Below are 22115 nucleotides of genomic sequence, written 5' to 3'. Positions count from 1 at the left end.
TGGCCCATTATTTAGAGCTTGGCAGCATGAGAACCCTAGCAAAAGGGAATCCAGCATGCAGCACAAATGTAGTCTAGGGAACCCTAAAATGTGCTGCACACCCACATTTTCACTCTTCTTTTTACTGCAGAGGTGTAACTAGCGGAGAAGACAGAACCTAGTTTTAGTCTGAGCAGCCTTCATGTCAGACTTACATAAAATTTTTACAAGTGAACATGTTAGAACAATGTAAATAGTTTAGAGTCCAGGCCCTGTGTATCATTGGTGCACCTATATTGTTTGGTGTGTCTCACTGACTTCTATAATCTATGTATATCTAATCAGGAGGCTGTGACCCTCCCTCTTTAATATAGGCATGGCAATGGTTTTCCAGCCTTTGCCACTTCCTGTCTAGACTGCTCTTTGGGAACTCTGCCAATGTCTATTCATGAAGCCTACCCAGGAGCTCCTCCTAGAATAGAATATAGGTAAGTCACTGTGGTGAAGTTTATAGAGTTTGTTTCCTTGGGAGGGTCTTCAGAGCAGCAGAGTCTTAGTTTATATTTGGTTTAATTTTCATCTGATTTTCCAGTTTATATTTTACCCCGGGAAGAAATAAAAGTGGCTTTTAATTGCAGAAAGTGGCTTTTAATTGCAGAAATTAAAATGTGGTTTACAGCTTATTTTTAAAATATTTGCTATGTGCCTAAGTGCTCCTGTGATTGGCAGTCTAAAATCTGTGCTATATATAGTGCCATAAAAGTTAGTCTCCAGAAACAGAAGTGAAAATCTTCTTGTTTTGTAACAACATAGTTACATAGATAAGAAATATCTTTCCTTTTTGTTTTTCTCTGATGACTCTTAAAAAAAAGAATTAGTGTCAACTATAGAAATGTAGTGGCAGCATGTAGAAAAAGACTAAATGCATTTGCCTCTAATTTTGATCTCTAATGAGAGAGACGATCTGGAATGTAGAATCATTCTTGTGAGTAAGTACTCAAGAAGCAATGAAGCACAAAACCATTTTTTAAATGAGTAGACCGAGGACAGAAAGAGCAGAGTTAAATAAGCACAATAACTATGAGCTTGCAGTTTTGATTTGTAATGGATCTGGCATAGAAAAATAATTTGAAATAATATGTTAAATTGAAATTGAAAGAATAGACTTTTAGGGCCACATTTTCAAACGCCTCCTCTATATTTGCATGTCCTTCGTTGCACATGTAAGTTTATAAGTGTCCATATTTGGGCATTTTAAAATTGTGTTCTTTATTTGTGCTTTCAGAAGGAGAAACTAGAAATGTATTCAAAGATAACATTTGAATTTTTAAGATTCCCAGAAAGCCTTGTCATGTACAAATTCAGAAGCTGGATTGCAAATTTAGACCCTAGAATGCTGTTGGTTCAATTAATAGGGTAACACATTATCAGGCTTTCAAAATATTGAGCGACACCTTTATGAGCAATAAATAACATGATCATGAAAATTTTCAGCACGATATGACTCTTTACCAACTTTCCTATTGCACAATAATGCATCTAAATGTTGTTGTTCTAATGTGCATTTGCTTTTACGTTTCTATGCAGTGTTTTTAAATCAGAAATTAAAATTTATTTGTAGTTTAAAAATGTTTTCATTGTCAGTTATGGAACAGAGATGTCTAGTGTTACTAGCTCTGTGTGCAGTCTTGTGAGGAGGGGGCAAAAGATGCAGTTGCCCCAAGGTCTGAAGCAGTGGCGTTGCCCGGAGCCCCAAACCCTTTAAATTGCTGTTGGGGTGCCACGCGGTGCACTCCAGATGGCTCTTAGGGCTACCTGAGGATGCGGGTGGTGCTACATGGCACACTTCAGGACAATATTGCAGCACCCATTGGCCGGTTTATTTAGGCATAAGATTTCATGGGCTGGAACCCTCTTTGTCAGATACATCTAATGCCCAAATAAGTGTATTAGTATTTAAAGTTCTACAGAACTTCTTCTTCTAGTATAATTACAGTGTAATAGCTGATCCATTGATCTTAAATCCTGATGTAATAGTAAAGTATATATTTCTCTTCTAGCTTGTCTTGTTTCTTTATTGTAGTAACCTAGCAGGAGTTCTGATTTCAAATATAGTATCAATTAGCTTGTATAAAATAGTGACATCAACATGTAGTTAACTACATGATTAATTGATAAGCCTGGGTTTATCGGTTATTCTTGTCAACTACACACACTGCCTCTCCCCCCCCCCCTTGCTGCCTCTAATACCGAGGCAGCGGTGGAGAGGGGAGGGAAGGAGCCAGTGCCTGAACTGTGTGGAGCCGCCTCCCCACCCCAACTGCTGCCTCTGATAGAGAAGCAGCAATGCAGAGGGTGAAGAGGGGCAGTTGGAAGCCAGTACACATGGGGAACCGGCTTTCAAGCCAACTGCTCACACGTTGGCTCCTTCAAAGCTGCATCTTCCCCCTCCCCCCCACTGCTCCCTCTCTATCAGAGGCAGAAGCGAGAAATGGGGAGTGGAGGGAGCAGGGAAGGCTGCCACAGAATAGCCTCTGTGCCTGCGGACAGGGGCTGCTGCCTCTGATAGAGAGGCAGCAGCGCAGAGTGGCAGGGTCTCCTTGGGAATGAGGCCCTGGGAACTATTGAATAGTTGTGTAACTGTTAAAATTTGATGACGTTACATGACTATTCAATTGCACGCTGTCTAACATCCCAAGTATAAAGCTTTCCATTTAACTTCTTTTCCATAGTGTATTCTCTAGATAAAATGCAAACAGGCTGTAAACGGAAAGTATCATATCAGCTTTAACTATAGTTTTTTTACCATATAAGTAATATTCATTCAGGTAAATAGGCTTGTGTAGAGTTCTTTGGTTTGATTTTTGTCTTTTTTTCTATTGCTGATGGAGGTTGGCTAGTGGGTAGAGCATAGTTTTGGAAATCAGGAGACCTGATTCTATCCCCAGTTCTGTTGTGACTCACTGTGTACTTCAGTGCAAATCACTTAATCTCTGTATAATTTCTCTCTGTATAATTAATATACAGCCACCTATTATCTCGATGTTTTAAGCCTTGTTTAATTCATATTTGTAGAGAGTATTAAGTTCCTGGATGAAGGGTGCTGTCTGAAAGCAAGTTGATTTTGCCATAAATCAGAATTTAATCTGGAATCTTTTATCAGCTTTAATTTGTTTTGCAGAATGTTGTTCCAGCTGAGGTATCTCTTGTTTGTGTAGTAAAACCTGATGAATTTTGGGACAAGAAGGTTACACATTTTTGTTTTTGGAAAGAAAAAGATAGACTTGGCTTTGAGGTATGTATAGTTATTTTTCCCCCTATAAGGAATGTTAACACTCTAACCATGCTAGAATGATACATATCTGATTGGAATGGATATTTCTTAAAGAATGTTTAGCAGTGTTCCCGACTGCTTTGTAAATACCTCTGAAAAACTACGGTGACGTATTGCTTTTAAAATCTTCTTGAGCTACAAACAAAATTTGGGTAGAATGTTAAATGAAGTTTTGGAGTTGGAGCTTTGCTACTTTTGTACTGGTTTGACTATGATGGTAAAGCTGTTTCATACCACTTTCCATGTTTTTATCGACAAGAATTTTTACATAACGGTATAGTATATAGTCTGGGTGGCTCCACCACCGAGGACTGTTTGAATGCTCCTCTTCTACTGTCACTCACGAAAAAACAAACATTTTGAAGGTACAGTTCTAAGCCTCAGTATATTCATTTCCCCCTTATACATCTTAGTTCTTGGTATTGGTCACTAGGAGTATAGGCATCCTATGTTTTTTCTAAGATTGATTATATTTTGACTTGCATGAAATGGACTGTGTATATATAAGGGATAGCAAACAAGAATAATTGCATCCTTTTATGTTTTACATAAGTGTAGTGGAGTCAAGGGGAAAAGAATACTGCCTTATGACAGTCATTCCAGTGCACATCAGTGGCTATACTGTCTGGTCATCTATTGTTCTGCACAGGTAAATCAAAGAGACTTGAGGGGGGAACCTCCTTTTCTTTAGAAAGGATCAGAAGGAAAACAGTCTCCCTTATGATAGATGTTTCTTCCTGATGCCGGAATTATAATATGTTCTCAGTTTCCAAATATTTCTATAGAAAATATAGAAATGCATTTTAAGGGAGGAAAGGGGATGAGAAGGTAGCAGCCCCACGTTGTCTTCTGTGACTGGGGATAAAAAGCTGTCAACTTAAAGTGTAGCATGTGTCTCAAAATTTCATCAATAAGAAGAAAGTGTGGGGTATTAATTCATACGGAGTTTAGTCTTCCTACAAGCTTATTACCAAATGTTACCTACAGAGCCCAAATAATGGCAGGATGTATCTCCTGAACTTCTACGTCTAAAAAAGAAATTCCAGGGAAGGAAATGCCATAAGGCTACGTCTACACTGCAGTGCCATTTAGGGATACCAGAGGTATCCTGAAATAGCTATTCCACATCTTGTGAGCATGCCCTTTCTTTCAAAATATCAAGGGCTTGCTATTCCGAGGTCCCTGTAAACCTCATTCCACAAGGAGTAAGGGACGTTTCAGAATAGCAGTTTATTTCATAATGAGTGCTGTATAGACAGTGCCAAATTTTGAAATAAGCTATTTTGAAATTACCTCAAAATAAGCTATGCAATTTGCGTAGCACAAATTGCGTGGCTTATTTTGCGCTCTGGGTGCAGTGTAGATGCACCCCAAATGCGTGGCTCATTGGTTTAGGGTCCAGTTCTAATTTTGAAACAACTTGATTCCCTTTTCTGAATTCTTAATTGTAGTGATATGAACGAGTAGTTGATTATCCAATAAGCAATGCTTATTGGATAGTTGACACACTAGTCGACTAGTTGCTTCCCCTCCCTTGCTGCCTCGATCAGAAAGAGGCAGCAAGGGCAGTAGGGAGAGCAGAGGGTGCTTCAAAGCGGCAGCGCCGCTTGAAGCCCAGGGTCAGCTGGGGACCCTGCCTCTTACCCCGAGCTCCATGTGGCACTGCTGGCAAGTTTTTCCGCAAAAGCAAAAAGTTTTTCTACTTTGCGGAAAAACTTGCCAGTCTAGACACAGCCCTAATGTATGGAGAGCTACCTCCCTATTTAAATCCCCGCTTCATTGACTGTCGGTAGGTCTAATTTACATGCCTCTGGCGACAGAGGCATGTAGTCTAGATATACCCTAAGTGATTGTTATGTTCAGTTTAATAGAATAAGGACAACCATTTTAATGAAGGATGTCCTATTTTGTGGTGCTGGTGTTGATCATTTGTGCTGCTGAAATTAAACCTTTGTGTTTTAAAATACAGTAATATATCTGACAAGTGAGTAGTCCATAGTGAGTTATTTTGAGGATGAAAGCACAGAAAAAGTCCCAAGTATTGAAATACCAAAGTTCTATTCATTTCTAGTTAAGAAAAAAGCTTTTTCAGCAAATATTTCCTACTGACTCTTGTACTATGGCTTGGTGAGTTATGTACTCCATGATACACAAGTCAGATGTCAGGGAATAGAGACATGTTATACTGCTGTATATTTAAAAATCCATTTTGAAAAAGGCCTGTTTTGTAAAATACTTTATAATTTTGCACCTCTTCCCCTCCTCCCCCACTCAAATAAAAAAAAATCAAGGAAAAGAGAGCACAGTGTGCAGACCCTGCCTTCCTCCCCCTCACCTCCAGCAATGTGTGGAAGAACTTATGAAATCTCTTTTCCTCCACTTTCTTGGCAGATTTCCTTTGGCCTTATCGCTCCAGTTTTGTTGTCTGACTTGAACTCTTTTACTCTGTCCTCTACACAGTCTCTGCTGTTTCACTGTGCAGTAAAACACAGAAATGAGTAGGTAATGGGGAGATTGAAACATGGGAGTCTAGTAGCAATTGGTGAGAGGTGCTGTTGGTAGCTACCCAACTGTGTAGTTGTTTTTACACATATTACTGTGTTTAAGGTCAAGTCTACACTGCTAAGTTGCAGTGCAGTAAATCAGCTTGCAGAGCTGTAATTCCCAAGGTGTCCACACTGGCAAGTTGCTTATTGCGCACTAACTCTGCAGTAACTTTATTCCTCCATCTCCACTCATTAATTTTTTGCTACTTGGTTACAGTTAGAAAATCTGACTCACTAAAAGGTGGTTTAGCAGATCTTCTCTTTTTGTGTATCCCAATGTTGCATAAATTGCTGGTTTCGTCCCCTTGGAGGCTAGTCTGATTTACCCCAAGAAGAGAGTCACACTTTCAGGCTGGGTCCAACTCAAGTTTATTGGTTGCAACCAAGGTACGGCTAAGGAACTCAATGTTCAAAGCAGAGCCGACCCTGAGTGTTGGCTAAGCATCCTTTTTATACTTTCTTTAACTTTCTTATCTAACTTGGCACGTCTTGATTTGTTACCTTAGCTTCGTGTTGCCGCGTTATTGGTTAGCATATTTCAACTCTATTCCATTCAGTAACAACCACCAGTATAGCTTACTTAAGCAATAGCAATTAGCAAATTTCCCTAACTCAAGTAATACGTGTACTCCAGTCCTTGAAAAATGGGTCTAAACAGCTAGTTCCCCTTTTTACTACAGCTTCTAAAACATGCGCAATTAGCTAAATGATATGTGCTGTTTCAAGCTTAAGTAATGGAAGGGGGAAGAAGCACACATAGTCTTTACTATATTTTACTACAACAAGCCTTATCTGTTTTAGAGATGACCGTGTCTTAATTTTTTCTACTCCTCTTGGCACAGAAGAGCATGTTCTAATCTGATTTATGCATAAAATTTACTTAAGTTGTGGTGAATATATTATTTGCGGCAAAAAACACAGTTTGCCTTTGGATTGAATTTGCAGCACTGCCAGTTAACAAGGAAAGAGTTGTTTTTCCGAACTGTGCCTGTTTTATCTTGAAGACAACTAGAAACCTCATGCTGCCATATTTCCAGTCACTTTTCACAGTATAAATTCATTTTAACTGTGGTGATTTCTATAATAAATCACTGACTCAAGAAAATGGCACTGGAAGCATATGGTGGTCCAAATATCCTTCTAGGATTCTGCATATTTGAGACTTAAAATGTTTTAAGAGTAGTCACCACTGTAACCTGAGGTGTCTGACATGAAGGGAGTCTCCCATAGGCAGAGCTGTCCCATGGCGAGGGTGAATTGGTCCACCTACCAAGAGTCTTGCATTATTAGGACTGTCCCAATATTTAGCCTTTTGTCCCTTGTCCTGACCAGTGTACGATTGGGATGCCAGTTATCCCAATATTTAGGTGAGGAGGTGGGTGGGAGAGGAGGTGAACAGGGAGGTGAGTGGCTGGCAGGCAGATGAGAGGGAAGTGATGAGGCAGGGGGCAGGTGAATGGTGAGGAAAGCAGAGGATGGGGAGGGTACATGAGATGGATGGTGGGGAGACTAGTGGAGGTGAGCAGTGGCGGGTGAGGGTGGGAGAGGAGGCAAGCGGCAGCTGGGTGGGTGGATGTTCCAGGTGGCTGGCAAGGAGGCTAATGGGGAGGCAAATGAGGAGATGAGCAGCAAGTGAGTGAGTGGATGGGTGGCAAGGGGGCGAGTGGCTGGCAGGCGTGCCAGGCAGATGTTGAGGAGACTAGTTGGGAGGCTGATTTGTCCCGGTTCCCAAACCTACTATGGACAGCCCTTTGGGTAGCAGCATTCCTAAGATATAATTATTTGCCTATTAATCACTCTGGAAATAGATAAAAGGTAAATACAAAGATACACATTTGTGTGACACATATATGTGCAACACATTTTCTGCAAAGAGATACTTGTAAGTCCCATTTATTAGTCTATTTTATTCTCACTGAAAAGTGTTGTGTTGAAGAGCTCAGGGGGTCTTTTGTAAGATCCCAGGAACTTGGGAAGAGCCGACATAATACCTGTCTTTAAAATGAAGAAAAGGAAGCTCCATGATATTATAAACCAGCCTAACTTTGATACATGGAAAAGATACTGGAACAAATTATGACGCAATCAGTTTGCTAGCACCTAGAAGATAATATGGTGATATTAATCATCAGTATGGATTTGAGAAGAATAAATCATGCCATGCCAGCCTAACATCCTCTTTTGATAGGGTTACTGGTGTGCGGGAGGGGAGAAGCAGAAGACATCATCTATCTTTATTTTTAATAAACCTTTTGACATAGCCTTACATGACATTCTAATCAACACAATAAGGAAATATGGTCCTGAGCTGGCCACAGTGTCAGGCCACTGTGAGGAAAGCAGCCTCTCTTTCTTCCTTGTCTGCAGTTGGCAGAGTTGCAGAGTGGCTGCTCTCTGTTCTGGCGCTAGTGGGCAAAAAGGAGTAACTGCAGCACCTTTCCAGCAGTGTATTTTGTGTGTGTGTGTGGGGGGGGGAAATCTGTGCTATACATGAATTCTGAACATGTGCTTATTATAAAGTGAGAAGTTTTTTTTTAAAAAACTAGGCATATTTAGTCTTGAGAAAAGAAGACTACACAGAGCCTGATAACAGTCCTCAGTGTGGCAAGGACCATTGTAACGGTTAAGGGCTCACAAGATTAATAGTTCTCCCTGTTCACTAAAGTCTGCAGAAATGTAACCGGTTTAATCTGCACCCAGAGAAATTTAGGTTAGATATTAAGAAAAGATTTCTAACTATAAGGTTAGCTTACCAAAGGAGGAGGTAGTACAGTCCCTGGCTTTGGAAATTAAGAACAGTTTAGACAAAAAGCTGTAAGGGATGGTCTAGATATGCTTAGTCCTGACCCCAGAGCAGGGGGGCTGTACTGGATGATATCTCCACAACCCTTCAGCCCTATATTTCTGTGCTCCTGCAGAGAGATGGGTTTTTGGTCATTTTATCACATGGAATCTATCAAACATTGTGCATCCCCATTTGAGATGTGCATTACTTTTAAATGGGAGGCCTGAATTTATACGAAGTGACTGAACAGCAGTAGATTGAAAGAGGGAGTTGGTAGGTGAGAGAGTGAAGAATACTTCTAGTATTGTAACAACTTTTACGTAAACCCTTGGGAATTTTTTCATAAAACAGGGAGTTAAGTGATATCCAGAGAACTTAGTCTATTTTTCAGGGTTTTGTAAAAACAATAACTTAACCCATGTGGAATTCTCAGAGGCTGTTCCATCTTCTGTAGTAGCCAGCTGTGCCCTGCAGGACAACTCTAATGAAAAATCCTCTTCCTCAGAGATTGGGAGAAACAACAACATTCCCAGATTAGACAAGGAAGCACAGGGGGACTTTGTTGAGGATAGTGCCGTAAAGCTGTATTTGTGAGGTCGTAGGAAGAATCTTGTTGCTCAAGCAGTCAGGTCAGTTCTGCTGTTTGACAGAGGCATCAATGAATTCTTGCCCATTCTCTCCCCCCGCATCCTTCTGCGTAGTTAAGCCAGCCAGTCTGTCTTTAATGCGCTCCTCCATCCCTGTCCTGCCGTTTGGAGGGACAGTGTGCTCTGTTTCTTCCCTGGCACAACAGCAGACAATCACTACTCGTAAATACAAGGAGAATGGGAGTTGTCATGAGGATTGACACTGAGTTGAGTGCAGAATCCTTCTTGGCATCTTTTGTAAAGACTACTGCCAGACCATTAGAGGAAGGTGGCCTGACTCACTTCTGGTGCTGGAAGGCATACCTGCCTTCATGCTCTTTGAACTCCTGGCATCACTGCTCTGTGTCCTCCCCAGTACAGCTCCCACTTGGTTCACAACAAAGCTTTCCCAGCCCTATGATAGATGCCTCCCTGGGAGATTCTCAGTTTCTCACTCCTATCCTCCTCTAAAGCCAAAAGTAGTCAGAACCTATAGGAAAAGGGATATTGATTGATTCCCTTTATAATTAAAGGAACAATATAAAGAGTTGTATAAATCAAGTGCTTTGTAACAAGACTTAAAATAAATAGTGTCTGAATATTTTAAATACTTATGTTTTTAGTGTGGCTCAGTCATATTTTCTTATCTCTCCTTTTCATGTTTTCCATCATTTCTTATCCTGTTTTCTTGCTTGGTTGCTCATTAAAAGCCACCTCTTTCAGCTGATATTAGGATAAGTTAGGTTTCTTCTGTTAATGAAGACAGCATTGTGATTACTTTAAAAATATTTAACTACAGACATCAACCTGGAGCAATGGATGTATCCAGGATAAATCGGCTTATATCAAGGGAATAAAATGGTTCAGCTCGTATGGTATATTTGAAAAATTAATACCATTTTTAATCTCACTGATTATTGATGTCTAATGCAATAATATAATTGTACAGATTGTTTTGTTTGACATTAGACTTTTATAGTAGTGCCACTCTGTTTTACTAAAATATATTTTAATTTTAAAGAATGATAAGTTCATGTTGCAGAACAATTAAATTTTAAGCAAAACTACATATTTCAAAGTAATAAATATACTAACAAAACAATTAGGTAGCACACAACTTTGCTCTAAGTTTAAGTTATCCCAATAAATGTAACTACATTTTATTTGACAGATACTGTATTATTTGATAACCAAGATTTCGTTGATTTAAAGAATGGAAGTAGCTGACTATATACAAAACTATACATTTTAATGCTCTGGTATTACCTTTTTTATTTTTAAAGATGGTCACAGTAATGTGTGCAACCATGTTCTGGTGCCCCATAACACTGGAGGGAAGCCCCTTATTACCTTTGAGAATCAGTAAGGCTTTTGAAATAACCTTTCTTGTACTTCTAGATGAATCTCTAGTACTTGATGTGCTGTTTCAGAAGCACATATATAAAACTACAGACACCTTTTTTTTTATCCTATAACCTATATCAGGTTTAAAACACTGGATATTTGTTTATTCCTAGTAAAGAAAATATCTGAATAGACTAGATAAGTATTTCCATATTTGTTTGGATCTTTAAAAATAGACTAATAACTAGTCTCCAGTTTGGCTACAGATACTGTTTTATCTTATATTTATAAATTCCTTTTTATACATTCTGTAAAATTTATTGTGTTTACAATGCTACATAAATATTCATTAACGATAAAACAGAATATCAGTCTCTTTTTCTGGAAATGAAGGCCAGTTGTCTTTGGTATGTTTATAAAATAATTCCTTTTAAAATGTACCTTTTTCTACTTGCAGAAGAGATGAAAATCTAATTTCCCAAAATAATGCCTCAACATGGATAGTTTCCAAAATTGGAGGAATTCAGTCTATTAGTAAATCCTACATGAGCACACTCAAATTTGTATTAGTTGAACCAAATATCTTAAATTACTCCAACAATATTAATGCAGTTTTTCTCCCCTAAAGACAACATCTTTACTAAGGCCATTCCTGTTTTTTTAAGACAATATCTCTGGGAATTTTGAATGTGCTTAAATATCGTGGTTTTTTTTTTTTTAATTTCTCAATGAAATTTTTTTAAAAATAGTTTTGTTTTTTCATAACATATTGCTGTAGGAAAAGTTTGCCATTGTCTTCTGACCCGGTTTTACTCAATGAACATTAAAGACATAATATACTAATTCAGAATAATACATTACTAAAAGAAATCCTGCACTCCAAGGATGCACACACACATCCCTGTTACCTCAGAAATTGGCCATCACATCACAGACACTTTTTTCTCTTTTGAGAGACTATTTTGAAGTCCTAAAAAATCCCTGCTGAACTGCCCCGATTTTTTTGTTTGTTCTACTATTCTGTTGAAGTCACATTGCTCTTGAGGATAAATGGTTACTACAAGAACAGCATTTAGTTACTACAACAGAGGCATTTTGTTAATGTGAGCAATAGTATAATTGTCAAATATTCTATGAGGGATAGTCTGCTGCTAAGAAAAAATGGGTATTAACCAGGGCCAGTTCTGAACCATTTTTCTGAGTTTTGATTACCTTATTGATACCCAGATGGGGGGAGAGAGGCCAAGATGGGAAGAAAGTGGGGGACTTCAGCCATTAACACTTTTTTCTGCTTTTAGGAACACCATCTGTCCTCTAAGAAATTTAATCTTTTCTCTCTCATTTTTATATTGGACAACCCACTATCCAAAAGCATTTAATCTGGTTTCAAAAAAGAGTGTTTTTTCACTAAGTCAACAATAGTGAGCATTAAAAAAAATTACAAAGAAATTGCAAGCAGACCATGGGTTTTTGTTCCCTTTTCATTGTAACAAAGGCTTATTTGCACTTGCATCTTATTCACATGAACTGAAAGCTAGTTACTCAATAGAAAACCGTCATACCTAATGGCTTCTTTTAAAATGGGAGAGAAGATTAATAATGATGTACTTTAAGGTTGGTATTGAGACTACTGTAATTTAGTATTAATGATTTTGGAGGGGAAAGCAGACAGCTAGTTCAAGAGGGCCAATGAAGGCATATGTTGTTCCTTACTTTCAGCTTGCTATAACCTAGAGAGGTTTGAGAGAAACTCATATGCCTTTAAATGCTTTGGGAAGCATCAAAGGAAGATGAAAAGAGACAACCTGCATAATGGAAGAGGAAATTCAACTTAAATGTCAGGATATAGAAGTGTAGGAATTTAAGAAACTTGTTTTAAATTTTTGTAGAACATTCACTGCCACAGGAGGCGAGACAGTTGCTATGACTAGATTCTCAAAAGCTCTAGGAAGCTTGGACAGCAATAATATTTGTAGGTATGCAAGTTAAGGTAATTAGATCTCATGCTTCAGGACACAGTTTTAATCTCAATCAGAATTCCCCTCTCCACTCATCGTTCAGCATTGCACACTTTGCCATTAGGTTCTTAGGCTATTTGTCCTCACAAATTGAGTCAAATTCTGCGTGATTATTTTAGAGAGGCAAACTGTTGGGAAATGGGAATGGATATTTCCCTCAACACTGATCCAGAGTCCCAAGACTTTTCCCATGCTTACATGTGACTTCATCCAGAGCATCAATAACATTGGAGTACTGCATTACAGTTCTACTTCTTTGATGAAGATCCTGAGTTACACTTAGCCTCAGTTCATGACCTTCCATTCCACATTTGGCTTCTCTTCAGAAGAAATGTTTATATTTCCTTAGGAGCAGTCGCAGCAATAATCCCAGAGAACTGTTGATAACTCCAATGTAATTCAAATAAAATAAAGTTTATTAAACAGAAAATACAGAACCACTGAAAATAAACCACACTCTAAAACTTTGTACCTTAAGCTCAGGTTATATAAAAACTTGCTATTCAAGCAGACACATGGCAGTTTGTTTTGGTTCTTATGTTGCTAGTAAAGTGTTTGTAAAACGGGTGAGCAAAAGGGCCTCTGTGGGCCGGATTCAATTAGGGCCTGGAGGCGGGGGAGCATGTGAAGTTTCCTCCATCCTAGCCCTGCCCTATGAAGAGCACGTGGCACTTAGAAGTGCCGTGTGCTCCTAGCAGGGCGGGAGAAGACTTTGCGGGCTCTCCCACCCCTAGGCCCTGATTGGCCTGGAGGCAGGGGAGCGTGGGAAGTCTCTTCCCAGCCAGGGTCATGGGCACCTGGGTGGGGGGAGGGCAGGCAAAGATGCTCCCCCACCCCCAGACCAATCATAGTCTGGGAGTGGGGAACCCAGAAGTATCCTGGCCCCACCCCTTCCACTCGAAGCTCTACCCCTTCCAGTGTGGCCCGGGGCCACTTCAGAAATGTTTGAAGTGGCCCTGGACAAAAAATTATTGCCCACCCCTGGTATTAAACTCACTCACTCTCTCTCTCTCTCTCTCTGTCTCTCTCTCTCTGATCAGACTAGTCCTTCCTTTGTTTTTCTGGCTTAGTTGTCCTATCTAGTTCATGTCTCTTGGTTCTCCTCCTGAAATACAATTTGTGTTGCCAGTTTTATTTTAGTTCTGACATGGAGATGAGAAACATTGACAAGATTGTCAGTCAAATATTGGATGCCAATGCCCTGTGGCAAACTGTCTTGGATTAAAAGTTTCATAGCTGCTAAGAAAATGGAGAGGAGTGAGTGCCAGCCTTGTACACCAGGTTGGACGACAAAGAGTTCAGAAGTTGAGCACTGCACAGAATGGAAGCAGTCACTTGATTGTGGAAGAGTCAAATGGTGATAAATTTGCTTGCCAAAATTTGCAGCCAAACTGTGACGTGATTGTCCAGAGTCTCCTGGTTGACAAGAGTTAAAGGCTTTGGTCAGCTCACTAAAGGCCATATACAGTTCTTGGTGGTGTTTTTGACATTTTTCCTGGATGTTCCTAACTGTAAAAATCATTTTGGTGGTGTCTCGTGATGGTCTGAAGGCACACTGGGAATCCAGAAGTACTCCTCTGCAAGAGGAAACATGCAGGTCAGTAACATTCTAGCAAGAAGCTTCCCCATAAAGGAGAGAAAGGCATGCCTTAATAGTTGCCACTGTTGGCCTATCCAAAATGCAGATGATTGTGCTATTGTTGCATATGCCAAAGAGGATCTACAGACAGCTCTCCGAAGCTTACAAAAGCCTAGGGCTAACTTTAAACATCAGCAAAACAAACGTTCTCAACCACCTAGCTCCTGGTCAGTATCAGACTCAGCAAGGAAAATCTACATTGACAAAGAACTGGAAAATGTAGAATACTTTGCCTGTCTTGTCAGCCACTTTTCACAGAGGGCAGACATGGATGCTGAAATACAGCACAGAATCAGCTATGTCAGCCTTGCCATTGGCAGTCATACTGTCTCACTGGCTGTTCAATCACAACATCAAAACGCACTGGACTAAACTAAAAGTGGTTGTAATGACATCTCTCCTCTATGGCTGAGAGATTTGAGTGACACCTGAAACACCTGAAACTTCAGAACCATCACTTTCTTCAGAAGATCCTCAACATAAAGGGGGAGGATCATAACACCAATGCTAGTGTCTTCACAAAGGCCAACATCTTTGGTGCGGAGGGCCTGATTTTCTAGCACCAGCTAAGGTGGAGCGGGCACCGTGTGCACATGCCTAATATGTGCATACCACCAAAACAACTGCTGTATGCCCAACTCACAAAAGGAGAAAAGAAAGGGGGAGGCCACAAGAAATGTTTTAAAGATCTCCTCAAGATAAACATCAAAAGATCGACACCACAAAGACTTGTCAGTGAGGGAACATCCATTTTTGAGGACAGGCATCTGCCTCTCCCAAATCACAGCCCAACCTGACTTCCAACACTACCTGCAACTTCTGCCAGTGAATTTGTGGCTGAAGGACTGGACTTTTCAGTCAACAGAGGACCCATAAAAATAAACTCTCTTGAAAGAGGTCATCTTCAACCTTGAGAGATTGCTGCCAACAGACGCATCATTATGTGTCCGGTTATTCATGCAGGAAGTTCCTTAGACTTGAAACTCCCAACTTACTTTTAGATGCCATTTACAAAGTTTTTCTATTGGCTGCACATTTCACCCTTACAATGCTTGTTTTGCGCATATGACGAAAGCTGGCAGGGAGAAGAGTGGGAGCATTAGGATAGGTAGGCTCTAGACAGAGTACTTGTTTAGATAGGTTGCCCATCAGCATTTTAACTGTTGTTTTAACATGTAAACCTGGTCAGAGCAGGTCTACAAGACATGATGGAAAGCCATGTTTTTTGCCAGTGTCACTCTGACTGTTTCTGCTACTTTTGGAGCTCAAGTAGTATTAACAGTGAGAATTTTGGGAAAGAAGAGGCTGGTTCCAACAAATTAACCTTTCAGAAGGAGTGAGGTTCCCCCACAATGTGCTTGGTGAGTAATTCACTCATATTTTAATCCTGACCCACAAAATATTTGAACTATGAGTGGGTTCCCGGAGAGAGATACGTTCTTGAATAGCTCCTTTCAGGCTATTATGACAGTATTATAATGGCCTGGAAGCAGCCTCATTATGCTGTCTTTGGTTTGTTCTGATTAAATCAGTATACATTGTTAATGGCATCTCTATTGAGTAGATTGTATGCCACTTCTGCTACCAATGCAAGTTATATAGAAATGTAACTAATAGGCTTCTATATTATGCTGGCTAGTGCTAGAGAACATTCTTAGATCAATCAAATTGCAGATGTGTCACAAACCATGACATTTTTCATCAAATAAGATTCTCTGCAGATGGCTGCTGAGAGAATGCCAATCCATCATCTCATTCAGATAAGTTATCTTTAAAATAATACATAGAAATTTAGTATGATTGTCACAAGTGCAGAGCAGTTCTGAATCTCTGTAAGCTCAACCACCCAGTCTCAAGCCTTTAAGTTCCCTGGAGTGGAATGCTGCAATTCGCCTATTCTTAGTGTGTGTCCTGAGTTAGCGTCCTCTAGGTCAACCATGCCTGCCGAACAGGTGTAAGAGAGTTTGGCACCTGTGCTTCTTCCCTTTGGGGACACCTGTGATCAGCGATGAACTGTGACCAGAGAACCTTCCTAAAATCAAGTATCTTCACTGTCAGAACATGCATCCTATAAGAGTAAAAGGATTTTAAACAGAAAGCCTGAACACACATGTATTGTACCTAAAGTCCCAGGCAGGCCTGTGTTGTCCCATATGCAGTGCTTTTTTCTGATGGTACTGCCCAGTACGCAGTACTGGTACCTCCAGACGCTGTACCAGCACCTCCCGTCAGAGCTCAACAACTTTTCCCCAGGAGTAATGGCACCCTTTTTTTTTAAATTAAAAAAAAAAGCACTGCTCAGATGTATTACCTCTGGGTTTCTGGGCCTTGATCTCTTTTCCCCAAACGCTCTCTCTCTTTAAACCCTAACGTGGTTCCCTTTGCTAACCTCCTGTCCATTGAGAATGTCACTCCTTGAAAAACAGGTCAGTCAGGTTTAAGTGAATTTGCATTGTCTCTCAAATGTTTGATGAGAAGTATTAATTGGCATCTAAGAGCTCTCTAAGCTGCCTAACAAGTCTCATGTAGGGGCTCAAGGCTGCTACACAGAGTGCAGCCTCTGCCTCTGCCTGCTGTCCCCAGAATGGAGCTGCTGTGCCAGTTCTGGGCTGGGGTCGGGGAGGGGAACACCCTCTCCCTCCCCCGGTTGTGGCAGCTTCATGCTGAGGCCAAGGAGGGCCCTCTCCTCTGGCCATGCAAGCTCTGTGCTGGGACTAATGGGGAAGAACCCCGACCCCTCCCCCGGCTATGGTACCCAACCTAGAGCTACCACTGCAGGGGGATGGGAGCCCCTTCCCTGCCCTGTCCCCCCCCAACCTAGTCTGGACCTGCCCTGGCTGGGGGATAGAAACCCCTCCACGGAATGCGCCAGATGGAGCTGCAGAGGCCATGGGAAGGAGCTTATCACTTGGCCCCAAGCTTCTGCACATGGGGCTACATTCCCCAGCATGCTGACTCAGGCTGCGGCTGTGCTCTTGCTGCCAGCTCAGGCTGCATTTGGGCTGAGCTCCTGGTTGCTGGCCCCACTGCCTCCGATCTGGGTGGGGCTGTGCTCCCTGCTGTGCTGGCCCGGCTGCTGTCAGGGCTGTGCTCCCCACTGCCAGCTCTATTGCGGACTATTCTCCCACCACACCAGACCTGCTACTGCTTGGGCTGCACTCCCCACTGCCAGCTGTGGCTCTCTAGTCTACTAATATCAGTGATCCTTCTGGCAACATCCGTGGTCTGGACCAGAGAGTCCTAGATTTTTAGAGATACAACCTGTAGTATCCTAAGGTTTAACACTACACTGGAAGAGAAGAACTGGCAAATCACAACTAGTAACAGGTAGTTACTAGGATGACAAAATACATCTTTCACTTTGGATCCTGGATAGCAAAGACTATAATGCAACTGGAATTCATCTTGAGTGGAGGCAGATTGCCTAGATTGGAGAATTCTTGGTCAAACCAGTAGTTTGAGTGAGAGGAAGTATGTGTCCAAAGTGCAGAATAAAGGACTGGATTACAGGTTTCAAGACTGGAAAAATATAATTATCCTAGCTTCAAGGGCTAAGAATCAAAGGGGGCTATAGTAGTTTGGAAGAATAGTGAAATATCAATTCCTGAAGAAATGTTGCTAGGGAGAAGTTTGTATGTCAAAACTCACTGTCCATCTTAAGCTCAGTTTTAACATAACTATAGACTCTTTCCTACTTCAGCTGCACACTTCATAGCTGTAGAATACGCAAATTGAGGTGCGGGTTTTGGGAGATGTTTTGTTTTCAGAGTGAGTAAAATGATGTGCACCAGCTTAAACCAAGTCCTACAGCTACTTATAGATTAAAGCCTTGTACAGATACAAAATTTGTATCTGAGTCTGCAAAAATAAGCTGAGAGATTTACCATCTATATTCGTGGATGCAGATACCTGCGGATATAAAGCAGATATCTGCAGATTTGTGGGGATTTACTTATGGGAAAGCCTGTGACATTTTGCAGAAACATTTCAAATATATATTTGTTTTTCCTTTTGTCTTCCTGTTATTCAAAGTAACAAGCTGAATAAAATGCATTAATTTTTGTAGCATAAGTTTCACAAAATCACATTACCAACACTTACTTTCTTAATTTTACAGGTTATTTTAGTATCTGCCAACAAGTTGACTCGATACATAGAACCATGCCAACTGACAGAAGATTTTGGAGGGAGCCTTTCTTACGATCACATGGACTGGTTGAATAAGAGGCTGGTTCGTTTTCTGGGTTTTTTTGTCTTTCAAATTGTAAGCCGAGGGGCAGTGTTTCTCAACCAGTGGTACGAGTACCCTTAGGGGTACTTGAGAGAAGTCTGCGCGGGGGAGTATGTCAACACAACTGAAATTTGGAGAGAACTGAATTTTTGTTTTAAGTTTTACAGTGTTTTATTATTTTTGTACTTTTTACGATCAAAAAATTCCATCGCCTGCCCGGCTACGATTAAGTTGTCTAAACACTTAAGTTGTCTAAACATTGTGTTGCAATGGTGGGGAAAAAAAATTGTGTGTCTAAAAACTGTTGGTACTGGGGGTACTTATAATTTTTTTTTTAGAGGGGGTACTTTTAAAAAAAAAATGTTGAGAAACACTGCTGTGGGGCATGTACAGGCAGTCCCCGGGTTACATGGATCCGACTTACATCGGATCCCTACTTACAAACGGGGTGAGGCAACCCCGCACTAGCTGCTTCCCCCTAGCAGACCAGGGAGACGCGAAGCTAGTGTGCCCCCCCCCCCCCAGCAGACCAGGGAGACGCGGAGCGGCTTTTCTCAGCAGACACCTCAGTTTGAGAATAAAGGACTGAGGGAAGTGAGGTGTGGGAGAATAAAACTGAGCTCTGGAGAAATGTTTGGCTAGAGTTTCCCCTACAATATGTACCAGTTCCGACTTACATACAAATTCAACTTAAGAACAAACCTACAGTCCCTATCTTGTACGTAACCTGGGGACTGCCTGTACTATGTTTTTCTGGGTGTGTATGGCTTTTACCACCTCAGTGTTTAGAATACATTATAATGCAGTCAAATGAGGAAAAATGCATCTTAAAAATGTAGAGTCTTAATATTCTAGTAGAAATTGAATTTTCTTCAGCAGTAGCAAAGCAAATGTAGCTATACAGTTTAAGGAGCAGATTTACTCTTTAGGCTCTGTTACATATTCTCTGTGTTGAAAAATCCACCAGGAGTGCAGGGAACAGGACCAAGGAATATTGGGTTACCTGGAATCAGCTGGGATTGGCCATAGAGAAGGAAGACCCAGGCCAAGCAAAATATACTCTAATTCTTCATGTTTCAAAGGCAATCTTTTAAGATAGGATTCTACGGAAGAGCCATAACCAGATTTAAAAGTTCCATCATGGTGAATCCCTCCTGGTAGATGCAAGTTTGCAGTTTATACTTGCTACCTCTAAATTGTTAATAGATTCAAATTACTTAGGGAGTCTTTGGTATGTACATAATTCAGTATATTTAGTTCTGTTCATTGAGATTTGTTTTAAGATCAGAATATATTATTTTAAAATGTATTTTTAAAACAAAACCCAACCTTGAAAGTGGAGTAATGGCCTCCCTTTTATATTATATGATTTTAAAAGCAGACTGACTACTTTGGTCTGAATATGTTTTTAGCTCTGAAAACAGAAGTGTTTTCAGCTTCAAGATTGGCAAAACACAAGCAGCAGTTGTGAGCCTTTTCTTATTACAGTAGCACTTCAGTATGTTTTTACTCAATGGCAGTGGTTTTCAACCTGTACTCCATGGATCTGTGAGGGATCAGAAAGCTGTGTCTGTTACCCTGAATTTCAGAGTCCAGAGAGTGGTAACTGTTCTTGTAGTGTTAGGAATAAATCAATAGGGACACAGCTCCTCCATTTAAAGCATATATGCTGTACCAGTAGGTTCAAACTTCCCAAACGTTTATAGTTACCCAAAGTCTGAGATGATAATTAACAGCCAGACTAATGGGGCCCTTTCTTTATCCATCTCCTAGGGAGTGAAGGTGTCAGCTTCTTGCCCGAAGAAAAGCTTCTTAACAGGAGTGTTGTGAGCAAGACAGGAGAAATAAATTTTCTGCTCTACTAAGTGCTGATTATGCCTCAACTAAAGTAGTGTGTCAAGTTCTGGGCATCACATTTCAGGAAAGACATGGAGAAATAGGATAGGGTCCAGAGAAAAGCAACAAAAATGATTAAAGGTCTAGAAAACATGACCTATGAGAGAAAACTGAAAGAATTGGGTTTGTTTAGTGTGGAAAAGAGAAGACTAAGAGGGGAGATGATAGTAGCTTTAAGGTACCTAAAATGGCATTAAAAAGAGGGGGAGAAAAATTGTTCACCTTTGATGAAAGGATGAGAAGCAATGGGCTTAAATTGCAGCAAGGGAGGTTTAGGTTGGAAATTAGGAAAAACTTCCTCTCTGTCAGGGTGCTTAAACACTGGAATAAATTGCTTAGAGAGGTTGTGGAATCTCAATCATTGAAGATATTTAAGAGGAAGTTAGATAAATATTTATCAGGGGTCATCTTAGATGGTGCTTAGTCCTGCTGTGAGTGCACAGGAATGGACTTGATGACCTCTCAAAGGCTACGTCTATACTGCTTCATTTGCATAATTAATTAGGGGCCGTTTTTGTGCAAAAGGCTTTTGTGCAAAAAGGAGCTGTGTAGATGGCTCCTTTTTGCTCAAATACCCCCTCTTGCGCAAAAGCGGTTCTTCCTCATTTTTTTTCAAGAACAGATCTTGCACAAGAGGGGATTTTTGCGCAAAAAGGAGCCATCTACACAGCTCCTTTTTGCACAAAAGCCTCTTGCGCAAAAAGGCCCCTAATTATGCTAATGAAGCACAGAAATATGCTAATCTATGCTTCATTTGCATAGGCTTTTGCACAAGAAAGAAGCCGTATAGACATAGCCTATTAAGTATCTTCCAGTTCTAGTATTCTATGATTCTTCAGACTGCTCCTACGTGTGGGTTTTTTTTTCTCTTGCTTAACTTCCTCCTGGTGGGTCACCATAGTAATCCTTAGCAGGTCACTAAGTTAATTATCATTTATTGGAGTATTTTTAATTTGAACAACAATAACATGTGCATGTCAGGGTCACTTAAAATCAAAGACTGCTTTCCAAATGTTCCTTCCTTTTTCATAGTGTTGCCTCCCTCGGGCACTGTGTGACCCCAGCAATAGTGCAATAATTCTCTGTTCTGTCCTCCTTTTCTGTTAGCAAAACTGCAGTTATGCACCTGTTTGGCCTTGCCTTTCAGAGCCCTAAGATTATTGCTAGCTATGTGGTATTTGTTTTTCAGCTAGCAGTGGCTGGATACATAAAATGGCTGACAGCAGAAATGTCAAGTTCCAGGGTAACCTAAGGAGACCACAGAACTCTGTTTTTATCATAAAACAGGGATGTTCAACTTGTCTGCAATTCAGTGGGGGTCTGCAGTCTGTCTAAGATTTCCAAAGGGCTGTGCACCTCCATTTGACTTTTTTTATGGGTCTGCAAATGAAAAAAGGTTAGGGTTGTAGTAAATAAATGATGTCTGAGAGGCTAAAGCAAGGGGGGGACCTAAGTCCCAGGGATCAGATGTGGCCTCTGGCATATGTGGATCTGGTCCCCAAGGCTTGGGGCTTTTGGAGCCTGCACTTCAACACCAGGTCCCTTCCCTCTGCCACCCTCCCCTCTGTGGAGCTGGAGCCCTCCTAGGCTCTAGTGTACAAGGAAAATATGGGAAGTACTTTTCTTCTTGTCAGTTGGGGGCTGCATCAGTGAGAGTTTTTTGCTTCTTATTTGTGTGTGGCCCCTGATTTTTTTAAATGGGTCAGTGGCCCCCCTT

At 40.7% G+C, this 22115-nt stretch overlaps 1 protein-coding gene and 1 long non-coding RNA gene across 6 annotated transcripts in view; one reads left to right on the top strand and one right to left on the bottom strand.

Annotated features, from left to right (window-relative positions):
• SESTD1 (SEC14 and spectrin domain containing 1) overlaps positions 1-22115 on the top strand; it is a 129414-nt gene that overhangs the window by 62459 nt on the left and 44840 nt on the right. For all 4 annotated transcript variants that reach the window (XM_075933735.2, XM_075933734.2, XM_075933733.2 and 1 more), the window contains 2 exons: positions 3161-3274; positions 18389-18502. In XM_075933735.2, the coding sequence (XP_075789850.1) occupies positions 3161-3274; positions 18389-18502 (228 nt within the window). The remainder of the gene's footprint in view (positions 1-3160; positions 3275-18388; positions 18503-22115) is intronic.
• Positions 1-22115, bottom strand: part of LOC142830199 (uncharacterized) — a 58839-nt gene that overhangs the window by 17938 nt on the left and 18786 nt on the right. Inside the window, exon 4 of one of the 2 annotated variants that reach the window (XR_016350058.1) lies at positions 12204-14209. The exons of the other annotated variant lie outside the window; for it this stretch is intronic. This is a non-coding gene — a long non-coding RNA (uncharacterized LOC142830199). Of the gene's footprint in view, positions 1-12203; positions 14210-22115 lie in introns of those variants that run through there. 2 annotated transcript variants of the gene reach the window in all.

The sequence above is a fragment of the Pelodiscus sinensis genome, chromosome 7 (genome assembly GCF_052426305.1).
Source record: "Pelodiscus sinensis isolate ZL-2025 chromosome 7, ASM5242630v1, whole genome shotgun sequence".
NCBI lineage: Eukaryota > Metazoa > Chordata > Testudines > Trionychidae > Pelodiscus > Pelodiscus sinensis.
Note: the sequence above shows the minus strand (reverse complement) of the source record. Positions and strands in the feature narration are given on the sequence as shown.